Source organism: Apostichopus japonicus, chromosome 15 (genome assembly GCF_037975245.1).
Source record: "Apostichopus japonicus isolate 1M-3 chromosome 15, ASM3797524v1, whole genome shotgun sequence".
Taxonomy (NCBI): Eukaryota; Metazoa; Echinodermata; class Holothuroidea; order Aspidochirotida; family Stichopodidae; genus Apostichopus; species Apostichopus japonicus.
Genome location: NC_092575.1, coordinates 3,057,190 through 3,079,838, shown reverse-complemented (window position 1 = coordinate 3,079,838; position 22,649 = coordinate 3,057,190). Strand labels below are relative to the sequence as shown.

At 37.9% G+C, this 22,649-nt stretch overlaps 2 protein-coding genes across 2 annotated transcripts; both read left to right on the top strand.

Moving 5' to 3' along the window:
• Positions 1–1,042: 1,042 nt before the first annotated feature.
• LOC139980868 (SEC14-like protein 2) lies at positions 1,043–10,564 on the top strand. Its single transcript, XM_071992862.1, has 12 exons — positions 1,043–1,236; positions 1,615–1,684; positions 2,661–2,704; positions 3,267–3,329; positions 3,593–3,686; positions 4,460–4,554; positions 5,000–5,095; positions 5,884–6,028; positions 6,820–6,932; positions 7,489–7,631; positions 8,127–8,281; positions 8,994–10,564. Exons 1-12 carry the CDS (start codon positions 1,183–1,185, stop codon positions 9,110–9,112), a joined length of 1,191 nt encoding a protein of 396 aa, XP_071848963.1. The 5' UTR covers positions 1,043–1,182; the 3' UTR covers positions 9,113–10,564.
• A 505-nt stretch (positions 10,565–11,069) lies between these two features.
• LOC139980869 (SEC14-like protein 2) lies at positions 11,070–20,411 on the top strand. Its single transcript, XM_071992863.1, has 12 exons — positions 11,070–11,521; positions 12,189–12,258; positions 12,701–12,744; positions 14,485–14,547; positions 14,994–15,087; positions 16,060–16,154; positions 16,643–16,738; positions 17,165–17,309; positions 17,929–18,041; positions 18,336–18,478; positions 19,140–19,294; positions 20,028–20,411. Exons 1-12 carry the CDS (start codon positions 11,468–11,470, stop codon positions 20,144–20,146), a joined length of 1,191 nt encoding a protein of 396 aa, XP_071848964.1. The 5' UTR covers positions 11,070–11,467; the 3' UTR covers positions 20,147–20,411.
• The last annotated feature ends 2,238 nt before the right edge of the window (positions 20,412–22,649 follow it).

Below are 22,649 nucleotides of genomic sequence, written 5' to 3'. Positions count from 1 at the left end.
GTAGATATGAAAAATCCCAAAGCAGTGCATTTCATGCAACTTGTTTGATCAATTTTAAATGTGAAGAAAAAGTAACATTTTTGAAAAATCCTGATTTTTTCTTATATACATGTGATTAATATCCTGTATTTGTAAACTAGCCATTCTCTGTAATGTCAAGCATGAATATGCCCTCTAAACAAAAAGTGCCTTGATGCCTTCTGAATGCCTCAGAAACTATGTGTGTTGTTTGGACTGCACGATCTGATCCAAATGGGGAGGGGGAGGGAAAGGGTGGGGGAGGGGATCAGCAGATCTGTATCTTGTGTAAAAGCCTCAAGGACATCATGAACCTTGTGAGGCCTCCTCCAACTCAAATTCTATCGTATTGAGGTGTCTTTGGGTCCTCTAGGCATTTGCCTTATCTGGCTAATCGATAATTTGACACTGATCAATAGAATTATAGAATGGGTAGTTAGTCTCTCTCCTTCTTCAGAGCTAGCTTTAACCCTTTTAATTAATTACATATAACCTTTACCAAGTTCAATGTACTATGTGGAGCGTTTAATAACTGTTACTTGATTTTAAACTTGATCTATCCACGGAGCTCCCTGATCTATCATACAACACACACCAGAGTTTTATTAATATATACACATGTACCCACAGATCTTTGATCAAATATTAGATCAAACGACTTCATTGTTTAACGCAGATCATCTGCTAATGATTGTCTGGAGTTCCAACAGTTCAAACTTCCCTTCTATTTTAATCCTCCGATAAGACTTTAGTAATCGTTAGATGCCATTATCGGTAGAGCTTCTGTCTCAAGGTAATTAGGAGGGTTGGGATCAAACACATCAAGATTACAGACGATAACCTTTAATCGATACGATTTGTTATCGTTCAAACGACACAAAAGCTATTACGTCTTGCTTATCACGTCTATTACTTTAAACTCCCAGGGTTGTACTTTCTGAAATTAGTGTGTGATAACTGAAAAACTAATGTGTTAAAAGTTAAATGATCTTTGAACTTAACCAAGAATTACAGCACTTCTGTAATTGGTTGTTAGAGGAACTTGTTGGGTCGTCAGTCACTCGAGGTGATTCATTAAATCTGATTCTTTCATGCTACTAATCCCATCTGCGGATAAAGGATAAGCTTAACTCAGGAAGAAGGAAGATTCAACAGATCAGCAAAATGAGTGGACGAGTGGGTGACCTGTCCAGCGAACAAGCTGAAAAATTAGCTAAGGTAATGAATGACCACTGTTCTTTTGTACTGTAGGCCTATTATTATGTTACAAATGCATTTTATGTTGACTATCCGGGGCTTAAAAGAGAGGGGGTGTGACTATCTCACATGTGGAGGTTCCCTACCCCCCCCCCCATATAGTGAGGCGTAGTGAGGCATAATTAAGCTATAAAATTTGGTCTACATACAAGATTCTACAATTACTTCTTAATTTTTGTGTCGGATTTGAATATGGAGTGGGGGGGGGGTTGGTTGGAGGGTCTGTACACATTCCCCTATCACCCTACCTATTCTTTTACATATATGACTCCTACATATATTACTACTCTGCACAGAATATATGTAAAGTAAAGTTCTCATGGCATCTTTTATCTCTAGTTCAGAGAAAATTTGAAGGACATCTTGCTGGAGAAACACACAGACCATTATTTGCTGCGATTCCTTAGAGGTTTGTTTATACTTTTGATAGTTTATAATTTCTTAAAACTTTAAGGAATGATGTGTTTTTTTCTTGTGTGAATTACCATTGATTGCCATAGTTGACTACAGATGGTAAAGTTAAGTATGTCAAACTATCTCGTAGTAAAGCTTTTACATCACTCGATGAAACTAAATCCTGATAGTACATTTATCAGAAAACAGGGTGACTTGACAAGAGTTTATATAATGTACCTGGCAACAGCAGATTCAATGATATCATCATCATTGGAATTGAGCTAAGCAGGGCTATTAATAATTATTATAATAATAATCATTTTAAGGGCTTTACTAATATCTTCTTTCATGTTGATGAAAAGTAGGTCTCAGAGTACACAAAACTTACCCAGAGTTATTGAGGGGGGAGGGGGGGGGTGGCAGATGGGATGGGAATGATTCAGACTAATGTTCAAATTAATGACACCATATTTGCTAATATGACAATTATGGGAAAGGGGGGGGGGGAAGGACATGGTCCCCTGTCACCACTGATGGTGTAGGGGAACCAGGTATATTGATAACATCAAGAACAAAACTCTTAAACAACATTGCATTGTGTTGCATTGTTTTGGATTGCATCGCATAAAGATTACCTGTCAAGATTTTAATGTAAAAGGTAGTCAATGTCATGCACATTTTCTAGACAGTCAAATAATAGCCACCTCAAATGAAAAATTTAACCAGTATTGCAGGCTGCCCTCAAGTTTGGGTGGGGTGAGGAGGGGGAGGGGGGGCAGCGATGCATGAACTCCAATACTTTCACAGTAATGATTCTGGCAAATTCAACACCACTAAACTTTGGTCCGACTCAATTGTGGGGATTGAAAGTTGTCGAACACAGTATTTGAAAAACTTTGAGCAAAATTATCAACATGTCTATGTTCAGGAATGCTGCCGGTCTAATTGACATATTCTGTTCAGTTAGTTTCCTCCTTCATTTGTTGCAGCAAGAAATTTCAACCTGAAGAAGAGCGAGGAGATGCTAAGGAAGGTAGGAAGGGAATTATATCAAAGCTATATTTTCTCAGATATAATTTGGATACTCATCAATGTCTTTGTGACTATTCCTAATTTTAGAAAGTTTAATTAAACGTTCAGTCCAATCAAGAAAACCTTTGTTTCGCTGGCCAGCACCACGTTTGATTCATTGTTTTTAAAACCTCTGAAATTTAAGGTAAAAATGTCATCGTGCCTGTTGAAGGTTTGTAATGTACCAGTTCTGTTTTCGATGTCATCTTAAGAATGCATATTATTGCACACATCAAAATTTAGCATTTAAATAAAAGGACTGTATTAATAATAATAAAGTAAAAAAAATTCTAGATGATCTAATGGCATTGGAGTTAGACCTGGAAAGTATGTTTGTGACTGTTGGTTCAGGAGAGGGAAGGGGGAGGAGGGGTGGGGGGATGGGTAGGGATGATGTAACCTGCAGTCTAATACAGCAGTTTCTGTTATGAAGCAATGCCTATGCATGTTGTGATTTATATTCTTGATATATTTTCTATTCAGATTTATATATTTTTTTATTTTGATTGATATTTTCTCTCCAGAATGTGGAATGGAGAATAAAGAACAAGATGTCAACGTTCACGAAAGACAATCCTTTACCCGAGGTCAGTTTTCTAAATGTCTCCAATTTCTCATCGATTATTATGAAGTCTGTATAGTTGTATTTTTAAGCAAGTCCACCATGACACCCTACTATATTAAGGAGAGAGATCGGGGGGGGGGGGGTGGGGACGTCATCACAATAAATAAATGGTAGCGATAATATACGTTTCACTCATTTCCAGATAGGGTCTTTAGGTTTCAATGTTTTCCAAGTTTTCACATCAGCGGCCACCTTGCAATCCCCCCCCTCTTTTTTTTTTTACAGGCAGTGGATAAATACTGGCCAAGAGGATATCCAGGGGTAGACAAAGAAGGAAATGCTGTGGAGATTGACGCCATCGGTGCGGTAGATGTAAGAGGTAATATTTCTACGATTCATTCGCTACTTTTAATTCCTGTAACTACTAATTGACAGGTGAATTAAAGGCATTGAAGACTTGCCCCAAACCGCGTGCCGCGCTCTGAAAAAGTTAACTTTCTGCTTGCTTGCAAGTGAAGTTTTCTTCTTGTCGCTACAAAATGCAGACAGTAATGAAACGAGATACCTTGTTATCTTTAACCTGGACCTGAGATCAGGGAGTTCCATAACAACTCCCTGCTGAGATGTCCATCGCTACTATGTACAATGTGTTGTGGGTATTGACCGTAGCTGTATGTATTGACTGTACACTAGTGTCTAATTACCGACGGTAGCTAGCTGTGTGTGTATTTTCTGCGATCGATGGTGGTGTCTAACACTTCTGTTACACCTCATTCGAAACTAGGTCAGATTACCGGCATTAGACGTTTCTTTGTGCGCGAGTCTTCACTCCCTTTAAATTCATGATAACTTGAAAGTGTTGTTAGAAACCTGCAGCTGACAAAGTTGTGTGGGGGACTATTTCTTCCCAGCAAACCTTCAGATTCCATGCAAATTTACTTTCCATTCAACAATGACACTTTGTCAGTTTTTACCATTACTCGTAGTAATTTTGTCATCCAAGGAATTAGCTTCGGAAACTTTTGGACTACATAAGTTATTCTTATTCATTTCCCTTTTATGTGCAATATGTATCTTCAAGTTTTTTATCTCTTTTTTTTCCAGATTTATTTGCAATTTCTTTAATTCAAATTTTCACTTCATTTTGACCAGGAATCATTTATTCTTTGAAGTCAAGTGAAAGAGAGAAGGTTGGCATACATCTGATTGAACGAATGTATGAAATTGCCAAAGAAAATTCAAAGAAGGTGAGCGTTAAATACAGACAGATTATATTCGTTTTATATTGGTTTTAGAATGAACATATTGACCAGTACTACAAGATAGTCTATATACTCATGTCAGTATAATATGTATTCGTTTTCTTGTAACATTATCTATATTCAAGAATGAATTGCATTAAAGTCGTGCACAGGATTTAAAATAAGTGAGCAAGTGTGTGGAAATTTTTAAATTCCCCTGATCAGGTTTAGGTAAAAGAGGATGAGCCTAACTTATGGAGGGGCCTCCTAGGCCCTGAGAAGTGGTTTGATTCTTCACAGGGGACTGAATGTCCCCCCCCCCTCTGACAATGGAGGTGCCATGAATCCCCCACCCTCTCCCCTCCCCCTCTGACATGGCAATGATGTAATGTGTTGTGATGAGATGAAATATCTGATTTGCATTTGGTGTCTTACCCATTTTTCTTTGCAGCAAGGACGATATGTTGAGGGCCTGACGCTTATTCTTGACATGGAAGGTCTAGGACCTCACATTTTATGGAAGCCTTTCATTAACTTGTGGAATGAGGTAGTTGGCTCTACTAAAGTTTCTTTACTTTTCTTATATCACCATTTTATGCTCCCTCAGAGCAGCAATATGACTTAATTTGATGAATTTCTTTCTAGAGTAATTTTTCAAACATCGTTTTTTTATATTAAAACTGCATCACATTCTAGCTCCCTAGTTCATAACATGTCAAGTTTAATTTGAAAAAAAGTTAAGTAAAAAGTCCAAATAATTTTAAAATTTACCAGGCTGCAACGATTAATATTAGTATAAAAAGTGTCCAGGGGACGAAATTTGGGGAATTCAAATCCGATTTATCGATGTGTTCATCATTTGGTGATATAATCTGTGGGCCAGGGTGTCCTAGTTTGATCCATTACAATTATTAAGTTATTGATTAAATTGAGGACCAAACTGAGAAAAAAAGTTTGAATTGAAAAACCTGTCTGTATTTTAGAATGGATGTTTTGATCTCTGTGGTCAGAGAGCTAAGAAATAAATTCATTAGTTGTATGTGTGTCTGTTAGTTGGACTGTCTGTCCATCTGTGTCTCATTGGTTCTTAGTCTGTTTTCGTTTCATTTAGCCTCTGAGAAAGGTCCTGCTAGGATCGAAACGTCAGGCCCTTTAACTCATATGTACATATGTTTCTTTCAATACATATTTAGAGTGTGATTGAAGAAACTTGTTTTGCAGACTTGAATAATGTCCATAAAGAACTCTTTTGTTTTCCTAATTTTGATATTTAGGAATAAATTAAAGATAAATTTTGACATTTTTGAACAATTTTATTTTCTTTTTAAAATACAGATGATGGTTATTATGGAGCAGTACTACCCTGAAACAGTTAAGAGAGTTTTCGTTACCAGACCACCAGCGATATTTCCTCTAGCTTACAGTCTCGTTAAGCCTTTCCTGGATGAGGGTACGAAGAAAAAAGTCAAGATTTTAAAAAGTAAATGGTTCTTCTCTTTCCACCTCTCTCTGCAAACAAACAATACTAATTATTGCGATAATTGCTCTGGAAGGACTTGTTTGATTCATAAACCAATATTATTTAAATTTTTACAATTTTTCGTACTAGCTTTCCACATTGCCTGCATAAGAGCTTATATAGTATTTATCATGGAGGGAGTGAAATGGTCAGTAAAAGACATTCTGAGGTAGCCTTAGGTGTAACTTAAACTTTAGATTACACCCCCCCCCCCATCTCTTGTAAATGGACAAAATGATTTCCTTTTCATGTTTTTATTCAGATAAGCCAGTGTAATTTTCTTTGTTCTTTTTAGTTAGCAAATATCCGCCCCCTCTCCCCTGTCCCTCTTCATCACCCCTTCCCCTCACCTCTATCTCAAGAAGACCTAGAAATTGACTTGATGACGTGTTTAAACTCAGTTGTTGCCAGATGCCTTGTGAAGGAAAACAAAAATGTATCTTAACCATACAAATTGGTGATGTGGGTTTGATGCGGGTTTGATGCGGGTTTGATGCGGGTTTGGTCTGGGTTTGGTGCGGGTTTGGTGCAGGTTTGATGCGGGTTTGATGCGGGTTTGATGTGGGTATGACCTAATGATGCAGGAAAATTCCAGCAATTTTGTAAAATACTGAATTTCAGGCAATATACTTTTTTTAAATGTGGTATCAAAATTTAGATTGAGGTTAATGCACAACACCATAAAGTAATTGAATGCAAGAAGTTATTAATCTTCTGTTAACCAAATTAGTTTTTTTTTTGTGTACCTACAGGTAGCAGTAACTGGAAAGAAACATTGCTCAAATACATTGATGCTGATCAACTACCCAAGCACTGGGGTGGAACTCTGGTGGACCCTGATGGTGACCCCAAGTGTCCCAGCAAGGTATTTATGTCAACAGTCAATTTAGCTGATATAGGCCATTGTGTTCGTAATTTGCAGTCCCTTTGCCAAATTGGACCAGTCAGAGATTTCAGTCTGGCCTATGAAAGAAAAATCGGCCTACAAGATATTTTGAATTAATCAGGTATGCAGACCGACCCTTAGAACTTAAGGCTTGAGCGTCCTATCAACCTATCCAGGTATGCAGAACGTTAGTGCTTTCGCATCCTACTGACCTATCCTACACATAATCCTTCATATTAAATTTGCCCCATTATCCCATCTTCATGTTTTTATCAAAGGATGAATGGTTTCAGTTGTAAACATAACTTAAAATCCATTGTTCAGACAACTGCCCTGATGCCCCTTCCCCTCCCCTGACATCCCTTCCCCAACCTTTTCACTTGTACATCAGATGAATATATGCTTTTGATGTAGTGTATTGGTTTGAAGTTTGTTCTGCATATTTATGGAAAATTATGAAAAACCACTCAACTATTTTTGTTATAGATATGTTTGAAGAACCGGTATCGTTTCTTGTTTCTTTCTCTATACTTAGTTGGTCCTGGGAGGAAAAGTCCCCGAATCTTATTACATGAAGGATCAACTCTTTGAAGAAGAATCGCTCACAAAGATCGTCATCAAACCCGGAGCTGCGAAGGCACTCAAGTACGAAGTAAGGATGCCTGAGAGTGCCGTCAGGTAAATCAAAATGGAAGACGTTTATCTTCCAAAAGGGTAACAAACGAACAATTTTGAAAGAACAAATACAAGTTTCGACTAGAAGAGAATTCAAACAGACTCGATGATTACTAATCTCTGACTGCAGATTTGTCTGAGTCAATATTATGATTTTCAATTATGTGGTATTAATAAGTGGCTGTATTATAAACTTTTATATTCATTTTTGAATTTTTTTTTCCATTGCAAAGTACAGCATTATTCTTCTGGATTAATAGCTTGAATTGTGCAACTGAAATGAGACTCCTTATCCTTCCTACATTTAATCATCTCTTTTAATATGTCTATCTTTCTGTCTGTCTGTCTATCTTTCTGTCTGTCTGTCTGTCTATCTTTCTGTCTGTCTATCTGTCTGTCTGTCTATCTGTCTGTCTATATGTTTGTCTGTCTGTCTGTCTGTCTGTATATATCTGTCTGTCTATCTATCTGTCTGTCTGTCTGTATATATGTATGTAGGTACGTGTTCAAGACTGATGACGGTGACATAACCTTCAGCATCTACAAGAGGAATAAAGCTGGTGACGAGAAGCAGTGGTTGAAAGAAGAGAAGAGTTATAACTGTCACGTGATACCAGTGGATGGAGAAGTGGAAGCAGCAGACCTCGGCTTGTGTAAGCATTTCAATCTATTTTCGGTCAAATACTGAGCATCGCGGAATGTATTTTCGGCATTCATTTTCCCCGTGATAAAAGTACACAAGCCCAAAAATATGCATTTGTTGTTACTGTCAGCAGGGGCCGATCCACTTGAGGCAGCCCGAGAGGGCCCCGGGCCACCCTTCTGAATTTTTTTAGCACTAAAATTTAGCAACAAACATGTAATTTCTAATCATCACATGGCACTGGTATTAAAACAGTTTTAGTATTTAGTTTTAGTATTACATTTTAACAATGTTTTGCTTATGCACTGCTATTTCAGTGGTGATTTATCTAATGTATCTACAAAATATTTACCTCCTGGACCTCTAACACACCCCCACTCCACCCCACCCATGCACCCCACCCCACCCATGCACCCCACCCACCCACCCCAAGTGATCCTCCCCAGTTTATGAAATCCTGAATCCACCAATGGTCAAGATAGAGTTGATTAATGAACATACCCTTAAACCACATCTGGACTATTTAAATAACACTTTTGGATGAAAAAAACCCTTTTAATACTGTATTAATGGGATTTTTCTATATCTATAAGAACTGGGGTGGGGGAAACATTATTTAGACTGGCAGAATGGGTATCCAATAACATGTGGGAATGAAAGAAAAATACCTTCGGATGTGTGTCGAATCACTCAGTCCTTGCATTTCCTCTGTTTCTTTTTAGACATCTTCTGTTTTGAGAATACCTCGGTCATGAAGAACAAGACACTAAGCTATCAGATTGAGGTACTGGAGCCTGATGAAGAATCCATTGAGAAGGCTGAGCTTGGAGATAATGAATAATAGGAGAAAAAGTTTTGTACATTTGGAGGCACAGTTTGCCCTTCCACTATCCCCCTTCTTTTCTCTTCTCTCATTTTGCTAACTTTTTTTACTTATATTTAGCACAGTAGCAAAAATGGCTTATTTATGGAACATTTTGCTTTTGAGGATTTTTCTTCTGCATGGTCTACTTTTATTTTGTTTTGGAACCTATCAGAGAATTAATAATAAAATAACAAATCTCACACTGACACTAGTGTCATTGTATATAGATCATTCATCACACATTTCCTATTTTTTTCCCTTTTTGACAAAATGCTTTTAAGTGGGATGGTAGAATAGTAAGGACATAAGAAATTGAACATTTTAATCTCAACTAAAAACTTGAATTTTTGTTTCTACTTAATGTTTATAAAGATTGAGATATCAAGTAGATCTGTTTTATACGATTATCTTGTGATACTAAATTGATGAAGTAATTAATGCAACTTATTCAGTTTGTGAAAACACCAATTTTATTGGTTCAGAATGTTTAGTTTTGTCAGTAAAAAATATCCTCCGTGTTGTTATTGTGTGAGGCAAGAAAGATGATGCATTTAATGTGTTGTTAGGAGATACATCAAGCTGACAATCTTGTCACCCATTCCTTCCTAACACTTTTATCACTTTAATTGTAGTGCTAAGCAATGCTGCCTTGATGATGTTTTACAGTGTACATGACATGGGTGCATAGGCGTCGGAGGAGGGGGGGGCTTGGGGGTGGCTGGAGTGCCCCCATAAATTTTTTTGTGAAAATTGGGGCAATATGCTGAGAATTTTTCGGGCACCTACTGAAAGGAAAAAAAATATTTTGCAATTTGTTTTCAATGGTTACACTGATATTATTATGATCATTATTATTGTAACGACTTGCCCAGCAATTCTAACCAATATGGAAGGGTAATAACATGGCAAATGATTGTATGTTTTTGGCATGCGATGTAATAACCGATGCATGCCTATATGATACAAAAAATTTTGGTTTTTTTTTCAGGCAAGTTGTTACAGCCCCCCCAATTCAAATTGGGCTTCTACGCCTATGCATGGGTGCTGATGTACATATACATATAGTACGTTTATATAGCTAACAAGTCAGTAGAATTTACTTTTTACGATAAGTCAGAGAACCATCAGGTATAAATTGTTGCTTATAAACCTTGCAGATATCCTGTGACAGTTACCTGAACTTTGGAAGCCAAGTAATCATCACCTATGTCACTAATTAGTCATTACTTTCTGATGTGATTTAATTAAGCACCAGGGTCCATTGTTCTTTCATAGACTAATGAGTTTTCATCAAGTCGCAGCTAATTATGGATCTTTTAACATCCCGGCAAGATAAGATCGACAGTTTATAGATGAATATATCATACATAATTAACACTGTAATTCAAACTTGCCAGATGTGAAATAAAATTATCATCATCAAATTTATGTCAAATGGAGTTTCATTTTTCAGTATCTGGTTGCATTTCATTTACTGAAATGGAAATAACAGCCAAGTAGCAGCAAACAAATGTGTTGATGTTATGGGTTGAGTTACTGCATAGTTCTGTGCGAGCAAGTTTATACAACGGAAATAGGCCTAAATATGAGAAATTGACATATAATAAGTAATTTATGTGCAAGCACATTCATAAATATATATATATATATGTAGATACATATAATATGTATATTGATATATATATATATATATATATATATATATACATATAATGAATCCTAGCTGTGCAGGTGATACTTTGACCGTTTAGTTTTGCCATAAAATCAAACCAAACTTTATCTCTTAGAGATAGGTAAAATACTAGGTGAACAGAGATACCAATATCGAGAAGAACAAAGTTTTAGAGGATTATCAAACAAGACAAACTAAGAATGATAGTGAAAAATTTTAATCTTGGAAAAGTTACAGACCTGTAAACAAGTAGCTTAGACTCTTATCTGATTTATTTGTGGATCAATTTGTCTGCCTTAGTTTTGACTTTGTAATCCCTGTCCCAAAGGTTAACAATATAAGGACCCTCTAGAAGGATATGGATACAGGATTTATTTAGATGGTAAATCAATAATCATTGAACAAACATTGAAGGTAGGTATGTATGGTTAATTGTAGGCTGATATAACACAAAAAACGTTAAGGGTATGCATGAATGAACAAACAGGCGATGATTAACTGTTAATGCAAACCAACTGCAAACATGATCAGAGGTAACAGAGTTGGTCATTGTGGAGTTGCTCAGTAAGCAAAAATCAACTAGCATCGGGAAAGGCAGTGAGGAAGAGATACGAGGCAAGCGATCGTAGAAATTAAGTTTTTTCCCTTTTCAAAGCAAGATGAGTGGAAGGGTCGGAGATCTGTCTCCAGGACAAGCCGAGAAGCTTGCTCAGGTTAGAAGTCATTTTATTGGCCAAGTTTTTTCCAACCGTTTTTTAGAGGAAAGTAGTATTTTAGATTTTTTACCCAAAGAATGAAGACTTGAATGAAGGAATGTCACATGTGACATTGCCTTATTAATTAGACAATTGATTAATTAATTATGGTTAGTTACATTTTCAGCAAAGTTCTAAAAAATGCCAGAAACTTAATTCGCACTTAGGAGAATAACTTTTAGCTAAGTTTGAGCTGATGTCAGCTGTTGTAGTAGGCTATAGGTCTAACAAATAAATTTCACTTAGGCCTATCTTTAAAAAGTTAGGCAATATACCCACCCACCCATTCACTACAGAAATATGAGTTCCCCACTAGTTTTTGTTTCAGTTCATGGCAAAGTGTGTTGAGGACATAAGTGTGTTGGACCTGTATATGGAAGGGGGGGGGGTGGGGAGTTGCTTTTCTGGGACCCAGAGTAGGCCGACATCATGAACCAACATTATTAATGTAAAAATTTGTTTTAGTATGACTTCAGCTTATTTTGTTAGGTTTTCTTGGGGGGAGGGGAGAGAGGGGGTTGTGGGGAAGGGTGAGGGGTAAGATCAATTAGAAATTGACTGAAATTGAGTTGGTTTAATGTTAATTTCAGTCACATCTAATAACCTTGTTTTTTCTTCTCATTAGCTCAAAGTCAATTTAAAGGATATTAAGAAGGATACCTACACAGACCAACATTACCTTAGGTTCCTAAGAGGTGAGTCATGCATTTCCAAAACTAAACTTTATAGCAAAATTGGGGTGCTGTTTTTCTGAGCTGACGAACCATTTGGTTTGGTATTTTTTTTTGGGGGGGAGGGGAGAGGGTAGGGGATATTAATACTTGGTAGGGGAAAAAAAATTAAGGAATGTTTAAGTGAAAATACTTCAGGATTTTCATAAGTTTCTAGAATATCTCAGATTATGCTATTTTTTATTTAGAGAAATTCTACCCCCAAAAAAAGAAAAATGTTCAACTGATATATTTCCGTTAGGAAAAAAGGAATGGGTGTCTGTGTGCCAGATTAATTCTGTTTTGTTTATTTATTTATTTATTAATTATTTATTTATATGTATGTGGCCAGTTTTTTAAGTTTATTTCTTTATTTAGGCTGTTATTATTATTTTGTTTTAATTATGTTTTTATTTATCTTCTACAGCTAGAAAGTTTAACCTGAAGAAGAGTGAGGACATGTTTAGGAAGGTAGGGTGGTTTGATTACCTTTCATCTTTCATTTTTCTTTCATCTTCCAACCTACCAAACAATTCCTCTTCCAGATCTGCCACATCGTGCTGCCTATACTCATCCTCTACCCATTCTCTCCCAACCTCCTGGAGCCTCCATCTTTACCTGTTCTGTGTGATACACATATCCTACTCAGCTCTCATCCTATATACTCTCCCCTATCCTACTACCCATACCATCCTTCTATCTGTCCTTTCATTTTACCTTCTTTATCCTCTTACCCCATCCATTTTACCAGACTTCATTTATCATCCTTCTTCCTACCCCATCCTCCTACTTTCAATAGCATCTTCCTCCCCTCCACATCCCCCTATATCCACCCTTTTTTTCCTTCTTTCCTACCTTTAACATCTATCCAAACCCTCCACATCAAACTGTTCATCCCATTCTGCTACCCACCTACCCATCACATCCACCTACCCAACACATCCACCTACCCAACACATCCACCTACCCATCACATCCACCTACCCATCACATCCACCTACCCATCACATCCACCTACCCAACACATCCACCTACCCAACACATCCACCTACCCAACACATCCACCTACCCAACACATCCACCTACCCAACACATCCACCTACCCATCACATCCACCTACCCATCATATCTACCTACCCATCACATCCACCTACCCATCACATCCACCTACCCAACACATCCACCTACCCAACACATCCACCTACCCATCACATCCACCTACCCATCACATCCACCTACCCACCATATCCACCTACCCATTATATCCACTTACCCATTATATCCACCTACCAACCACATCCACCTACCCACCACATCCACCTACCCAACATATCCACCTACCAACCACATCCACCTACCCAACATATCTACCTACCAACCACATCCACCTACCCAACACATCCACCTACCCAACACATCCACCTACCCAACATATCCACCTACCCAACATATCCACTTACCCATCACATCCACCTACCCATCACATCCACCTACCCAACATATCCACCTACCCAACATATCCACCTACCCACCATATCCACCTACCCATCACATCCACCTACCAACCACATCCCCCTACCCACCATATCCACTTACCCGTCATATCCACTTACCCGTCATATCCACTTACCCGTCATATCCACCTACCCACCATATCCACATACCCACCATATCCACATACCCACCATATCCACATACCCATCATATCCACATACCCATCATATCCACATACCCATCACATCCACCTGCCCACCATATCCACCTACCCACCATATCAACATACCCACCATATACACCTACCCACCATATACAGCTACCATCCGCATCCTCCTTCCTTCCATTTGCTCCAACTCACCCTTTATCTCCATGCATCCTTCATTTACCCTCCATACCCTTTTACGTATTTCATCCTTCCCTACTCCTCCAAAGTCTTCCTAACCATCCTTGGTCCCAATGTCCCTGATTTTCGCTCCCTCCTTTTCATTCCCTTCCCACCATTCTACCCACCATATCCTTCTACCCAATAGTTTGTTCCCAACTTTCATTTACCATTCTTCTCCCTTTCCTACTTCTGGCTGCCAATATACCCCCCCCCCCCCCCCTACGTTTCCATCCTGATAGAAGAAGTTGTATTTGGCTTAGCCTTTCATACAACTCTGTGCTGTTTGTTATTTTATTCTTCTTGCTCCCTTTTTCTTCTTCTTTTTGCAGAATGCAGAATGGAGAGCCAAGAACAAGATGTCAACCTTTCTTGATGATCACCCATTACCAGAGGTATTAGTTTAAGGAACACCTTGAGCAAATATGGGAAATGAGGGAGGGGGGTGGGGGATGGTGGGGCGGGGTAACATTGCTTAAGCAGAGCTAGTAGTTGCATCTCTGGTTTTGGTCATTGTATGTTGTGTCACATTATTGAACCTAACTGTTTACTCAATTTATTCAATTGAATTTATTTGATTGTTTACTAAGATGTCTATTTACCCTTGATGCTAGAAAACATGACAGCTCTGTTGGAAGGAAAATGTGCATAAAACTGAAAATTGTTATCATATTGAGGGAAGCACAAGGCAAGTATTTCTACCAGTATATGGGAGAGAATAAGGAAAGCAGATGGGATAAGAGGGGAGGGGGTGGGGGGAGGGTATAATGTGTTGGGGGGAGGGCTTGTTTATTGTATTTATACCATTACATCTGCAGTTCTGTTTCTTTGTCTTTTATAGGCAATTTTGAAGTACTGGCCTAATGGAACTAGCGGTGTGGACAAGGAAGGTCACCTCGTTGTCATTATGACTATCGGAAGAATAGATGCGAGAGGTACGATCAACATTCACAGACAGATATTCAGGCCTGTGGCCAAGGGAGGGTGTCAAGGATGAGGGGGAGGGGGTGGGGAGGAAGGGAGGGAGGGCTAATTGGCCACCAGTACCTCCCTGTGAGTAGCCATGTTTGAGTAAAAAAGTACCAATGTTTGAATGTATGTGTCACAGTGAGGATAATTCAGAATAATGAATTTCGAAGCAATAACATGAAGAAAACATGAGGAAAATCATTCCTACATGCGAAGATAAAACAGAAACTAGGCCTATATATCTATAGTGTAATCGTTTTTGGGTTTTGTATGAGACTGTTGCTAAGAGATAACTTAGACCAGTGGCGGAGCAACGGGTATTGGTCAGAGGGGGCAGGAATGGTCTGTAGGGGCGCTTTCGACACTATCTAAGCGGAGCGCCACCACGAGTTGGTGCGGAGCGTACAGAAATTTTTTGAGTAAAGATACTCCCTAGATCGCCGGAAATTACCCTTTCCGGGCCTTGCTAATTTGAAGATAAACGAAGAATAAATAGGTGTCATCGCCATTTTGTCAGAAAATTACACCAACAAAATGTGACAAATGTCAATAGGTAGGTGAGAGTGCAATAAAAATGTCAATAATCGCGAAGAAGTAAAGGGTGGTAAAAAGCTGAAAAGGGCGCCAGCAGTCCGTTTGAGTCCGTCAGGGGGGGCATCCGCCCCCCTTGACTGTATGGACGCTCCGCCACTGACTTAGACTCTGTCTAACATGATCAAAACAAAATGATTAAAGTAAGAAATGTCCAAAATATTTTTAGAGGTGGGGAAGAAAGGGAGTTGGGTCGGGGGGGGTGTGGGGTTGGGCTGTATTTTCGAGAAGAGGTGTGGAAGTACAAGAGGCAAATGGAAGAAGACAAAACAGGGAAGGGAGTACTAAATTAAGAAAGGAATTAAAAAGAAAATTTGTGACCAATAATATTTTTTTTTCATCATCAGGTGTCTTATTCTCCTTGAAAGCAAGTGATAGGGAGACAGTAGGGATTCATATTATCGAGAAATTATACCATGATGCTCGAGAAAATTCAAAAACGGTAATGAGAATTTTGATTCTGTTAGGTAAAGACAAAAGGAAAGGAATCTAGCTAAGGTGCATGTGATATTAATAATTGAACAAGTCTGTGTTCATACTGTTACATTTGTTCCCACCCCCTCCTCAATCCCCTTCTTCCGTTTCCCTTTCTGGTCCCTGGTGAAGAATGAGAACCAGCTTGGGCTCCAGGTGCAATTTAAGTTAATTATTCAACTAATGGTCACATGATCAACTTGGGCCATCATTTCACTAACTCCTTAGTAACTGAAACATTTAACTGCTTCATTAGGCAACTCTCAATGTCTGGAAAGAAAAAGTATATTTGAAAATTCTCAGTATAATTTATCAAGCTGAAAAATGTTGGAGCCTAACACTAAAGATCTTTCATTCTCCCTACACCTCAATAAGCTGGATGGGTATTTTTAATGTGTATTTTTAATAATTTGCTCATCTTTTATAAACAGCCTGCCTCTCATTTCTTTCCTCCAGCAAGGAAAATATATAGAGGGCATTACATTCATCTTGGATATGGAAGGATTAGGTCCTCAAATTTTATGGAAGCCATTTATATCCCTATGGAATGAGGTAAGAATGTTCACAGAAAATATATAACCTTCTTGAATTATACTCCTCTTTAATGGTACAAGTTTTTCATTTTAGTAAAATATTGATTTATTATGATAAAATGAGAGATAGTGACAATTTTTTGGTGGGGGGAGGGGGGAGGGGGAGGGAAGGGGGACGAGGGGGTGGGGCCACATTCTCCCATGTCCAGTTATTATTTACTGAAACTAAAACAAACTTAGAACACATTATTGAGAGACACAATGGACAAAGAGTTAAATTGTTCTTAGCTTGGTTTTGCAGCGTCTGATGATGATTCTGCTAAGCTTAACATTTACAGATTTACCTAATTACGGATTTTTGCGGTCGATAAGCAGCTTGTTATTAATGGTTCCTTTCTTTGCAAATCATATTTAGGTAAAGGTATATTTTTATTCCTATCATCAGATAATGGTTATTATGGAGCAGTACTACCCTGAGACAGTGAACAAGGTATTCATCACTAGACCACCGGCGATATTTCCTCTAACCTATAGCCTGGTCAGACCATTTCTTGATGAAGGAACAAAGAGCAAAGTCAAAATCCTGAAAAGTAAGTGATTCACATATATTAATTTTATTTTCTTTTAATCTGATCTGAAGGAAAACAAATTTCTTATTTTAGACAACAAGAGGACCAGGCGCATAGCCAGGAATTTGCGAAGGGAGGGGCCAAAATGTAGGCAAACTATCAGAGCCATAGAAACGGCATTGCAAACTATCTAAGCGTAGCGCCACCATGGGTTGGCGCAAAGCGTACAAGAAAAATTTGGCTGAAAATGCCTCCCAGATCGCTGGAAATGGCACTTCCCAGGCCTTGTAAGTTGCATCTTAGCCTTTTCTCTTTTGAAATTACTAGCGATATCATAAAAATATTAAAAAAAATGTTAAAAATATGCTCAAGGGGGGGGCAGCTGCCCCTATCGCCCCCCACCCTTGGCTACGCACCTGAAGAGGACACTTCTTAATCACATAAATGGAACTATTAATTATCCAGACGCACTTCTATGAAAAAGTAAAGTTTTACTTTTTTTTATAGGTTTTCACAAAAAGAAAAAAAAAATGGTGGTATGAGTCCCTGCTCCCAATCCCTACCCTAGGGGTGTTCCCCTGTTCCCTAGATTGTACCACACTGATGTGTGTGTGTTATATGACATTATTTTCCTCGGTAGGTAGCAGTAAATGGCAGGACACACTACTGAAGTACATTGATGACGACCAATTACCTAAACACTGGGGTGGATCTCAGGTCGACCCAGATGGTGACCCTAAGTGTCCAAGTAAGGTAATTAAGCTGTCTGAATAAATGTGAAGTGTTTGACATGACAAAGGGATGTAAGGTGGTGTGGTGGGGGGGTTGGGTTGGGTTGGGGGGTTGGGTAGTGCATATACCTTATGTAAATGATAGATGAATTAGAAACCAGATTTATCGAGTGTTCACACAGGGTCTTTCATCGTGAAACAAAGAAGAAAACGAAACATTTAGCCGTCAGTGTGCCTGGTTATTAATAACATACATCATCAGCCTTAAAATTTATTCTGAAATGGTAAATATCTTCCGATTTTTTGTTGTTGTCAGATTGTGTTAGCAGGGAAAGTTCCTGAATCGTATTACATGAAGGACCAGCTCTTTGAAGAAGAAGCTCTGTCTAAGATTGTGATCAGTAGTGGAGGGACGAAGATGCTGAAATATGAAGTAAGGGTCCCAGAAAGTGCCATCAGGTGAATATTTTATTTCTATCAATCCATCAATCAATCAATCAAGCATTACAAAGAGAGATCATGTTAAAACTTAATAGCGAGACGATCAATAATGACATTAAATAATATGAGAATTATAGGTATTAAAAAAAAAAAACACAGAAAGAATAGCACATGCAGTAGAAAGATAATTGAATGATTGAGGAGACTACTATGAATTAGAAAGGTTAACAAGAAAACTTGTGGAATAGCTGTCCCTGGGAAACAAGAATAACAAGCAGGAGAAAAAAAAGAGAAAAAGAAAGCAAGGAGTAAAAACTAAGCCCCCCAAAAAAGGAAATGCATGGTACTTACCCTACCCCGTGGCAAGTCGCAAATTGCAGTCAAAAGGACCGGTGTATCATACAGGGTACAGGTTAAATTCCACGCTGGTTCTAGCATGGTTCCTCTCTTCAAAAGAAGGAGCTAAAAATACTTCTAAGTCATTGACTCTTGTTGTATATCGTACCATTAACCAAACTGGTAGGGCCTCCTTAAATTTTTAATAATTTTTTTTCTCCTTTCCCCTCTTGTGAGATCAAAACGTCTGGTTAGTGAAATAAATTAATGCAACTGAAAAATAAGTTGTGCTTCCTGTGAATATATTTTTTATTGAGAGTTTTCTATTTCCTTTCACCTTCAGGTACGTGTTCAAAACAGACGAGGGCGATGTCACCTTCAGCATCTACAAGAAGATCAAATCCTCTGAGGGTAAAGAGATAATTAGAGAAGAGAAAAAATACAACTGCCATGTGATTCCTGTCGACGGGGAAGTAGAAGCTGAGACAACTGGGTTTTGTAAGTAATGTTGAGATTTAAATTTCACATTATTATTATTATTTACCAAATTTATATAGCGCTCTTTTTCATGCTGAAGCATGTTCAAGAGCACTTTACAATTACAACAAAATGACAAAACCCTTAAAATGTGAATATGAAGAATAAAATTGATGACGCAGCTGAATATTAATAAAAAAAATATACATATGAAGGAATAATTTTAAAAATAATATAGATTTACAACGAAATTCCTAAAAAAGAAAAAAAATTGAGTTTTAAGTAAATTTAAGTAACAAAATGACGAAACACCTTAAAATATGAATACGAAAAATAAAATGGAAGAAGCTTGAATGTTAATATAATTTTATATATATATACTCAATGAAAAATGAATGCATCAAAACAGGGGCCCCTGTAACGTGGCCAGACATTGCTCATATGGTGCATTACGTCTAAGACTCATTATGTATTCCATTATAAACACAAACTTACCCAATCCTAAAGTCTACCTCTCCTCTGGTACAATCTTGTTTAGTACCAAATTATTGTGTAGTTGATTTTCGCAAAACCATGATGACATTTTTTTGTTTTGGCCAAACTTTGGGCCCATTCCTAGAGAAAGATTGCATTAAAACTTCAGACAATAACAGTAAATATAAAATGACATTATGTGACATTATGTCCTATACCACATTTGATATACCATTCAAATTAATTATTAAATATCATATGATTTGTTTGTTTGTTCCAGATATATTTTGCTTTGGAAATACCTCTCGCATGAAGAGTAAGACATTGAGTTACCAGATTGAGGTGTTAGAGCCAGACGAAGAATCTCTAGAAAAGTCAGAGCTAGGCGATGACAATTAAATGGTACCGGAGAATGCTGGTAGACATCTAGGTTTCAAAGTACCAGAGATGATCCTTTCAAAGTACCAGAGAATTAATCCTTGAATTAATCCTTGAATTGATCCTTGAATTGATCCTTGAATTAATCCTTGATCCTTGAATCAAAATCGGCCCTTATAGGTCATCGGTATTGCCTCCAATTTTTTGCACATAGTAGCAATTGCTGGAGGTTCTGTCCAGAGGGAAGGGAAATGCTTTTAAGAAAGGCTCTTAAATCCGTCTTGAAGTCTACCTAATTAAGCAGGGTCCCTGACACCTAGGAAGAAGGGAGAGGCTTGGGGATGGGGCATGAGATGTACCCTTCAAACAATGTTTTTCACATGGACTTATGTAATGCCACCACAGGCAGCAATGTTAATACCACTGGGTGTTCGTCTCCCCTCCTCCATCTGAAATCTGTTTGGGTCCCTGATAAATATGATTACTATTTTACTTTATAGCATATTATAGGGAAATGCTAATGACCTTTGACACAGGTGTGTGTCAGTGGTTTGGCTAATCTCCATAGATGTGGCTTTTATATTCAGTAATCCAAGCAATTTATTTAAATATGTTTAGCAAGAAGTGATTTTGGTCGAGTCAGATCTAGAAAGTTGACAAACCGTTCAAATAATAAGATATGTTTAGTCGATCATTTGGGGGCATATTTCCCACCATCCTCTCTTCAAATGAAATATTTTGAAATTTTTTTAATATGTATTTTTCTAATGTTAATTATCACTTTTTCAAAGAGTAATTTGAATTATATTCTTCCCAAGTTCATTGTTAAAGTTGATTTTGTACTTTTCTTATTGTTATTGTACTTTTTTCTTTCTTTCTATTGGTACTTTGAAAATTCTATTTCATATTTTACCTTATAAGTACTCAATGCAACACTCCATTGGTCCTGCCACTATGCAATAGTATATATCTCACAGTTCCTGTTTACAGTTTTGTTTACAAAGGATATCTCCCATACAGCAAAGAATGATTTTGTTTTTGGGGGAGATGGCCACTGTCCTGATTCACTTTTCCTGAAAGAGAGCAAGTAGTGAGCATGTATGAGAAGCGATATAAGGGGAGGGGACAGGGGGAAGGGGCAGGGGGAAGGGGAAGAGGGTAGGGGACAGGCACGTAGCCAAGGGGGGGGGCGAAGGGGGCAGCCCCCCCCTTGAGCATATTTTTTATATATTTTTTAATGTTTTTATGATATCGCTAGTATTTTCAAAAGAGAAAATGCTAAGATGCAACTTACAAGGCCTGGGAAGTGCCATTTCCAGCGATCTGGGAGGCATATTCAGCCACAATTGTCTTGTACGCTTCGCGCCAACCATGGTGGCGCTACGCTTAGATAGTTTGCAATGCCGAATCTACAGTTTCGCCCCTCCCTTGGCAAATTCCTGGCTACGCACCTGGTAGGGGAAGGGGGCAGGGGGAGTGTATGCAGGCAAGTAATTTAAACTTGAAATGTGTTCAAGAAAATTGTTATATTTAATAAATTGCAGTGATTGATGCATAGGAGACAGGGGAAATAAATCCCTCCACCCTACCCCCCACCTTTAAATATATACCTCCTCTAACACAGATTTGAATATGATAACTATTCTTTAAGTTACATACCTGATATCCATGCTTATGTCTCACACTATATTGTATATTATGCACCTGTTCTACTTAGTGTAGATATATAGTATAGCCTACTGTGATTATACACATTCAGCTGAATATTGCTTTTGTGAACTTTTCAAAGTGAATTGGCTGCATTAGAGCCCCAATGGTATACTTAAGGTCTTCTTTTTCTGAACAATAAACTAACCACCATGCATGGGGTGATCGATTTGTGGGAGGGGTAGGTTCCCCTTGCTCAGTACATTTTAAACTGTTGGATACTAATGCATTCGGTCCACCCACGCTGCACCCACCCACTTTTTGTACTCAGGAGTACCTAATGGAGAAGCATTGAAGAAACTTGCCTTGTCCTGTTAATTTTTCATTAATAGCCTGCATATACCCAGACTGAAAACTAATAAAATGCCAGACAATCTATAGTCAATTTTTTAAGTTTTTTGTATTATAGTAAACTCTTAGACAAACATGAATATTTATTTTGATGTTAATTTGGTCATTAGAATATTCTTTAGTACAATTGTGCGAACTGAGTCAAAAGTAACAATTTGAATATTCATGAATGGAAAATTTGTACTTTCTTTATATGTTGTACATGCTTGCTCTACAGTGCTAGTGTAACAAGAGGAGCACATGTTTCATTATCCTGCTGTTGGAAGGATGATACTGTAGACTTCCAAGAGAGCTGAATCCTAATCATTTTACTGCAATGGCGCAAGTTAATTATTTAACAAGTAACTTTTCTACTGTACGACTATTGGTTTGGACCTTTAATGGTCTATAGTACGTCTTATTTAGTTATACTTGCTAGTGGGCCTATTGCAATGTTTGAGATAAAAAGTCCACGTTTCAAGAAAAC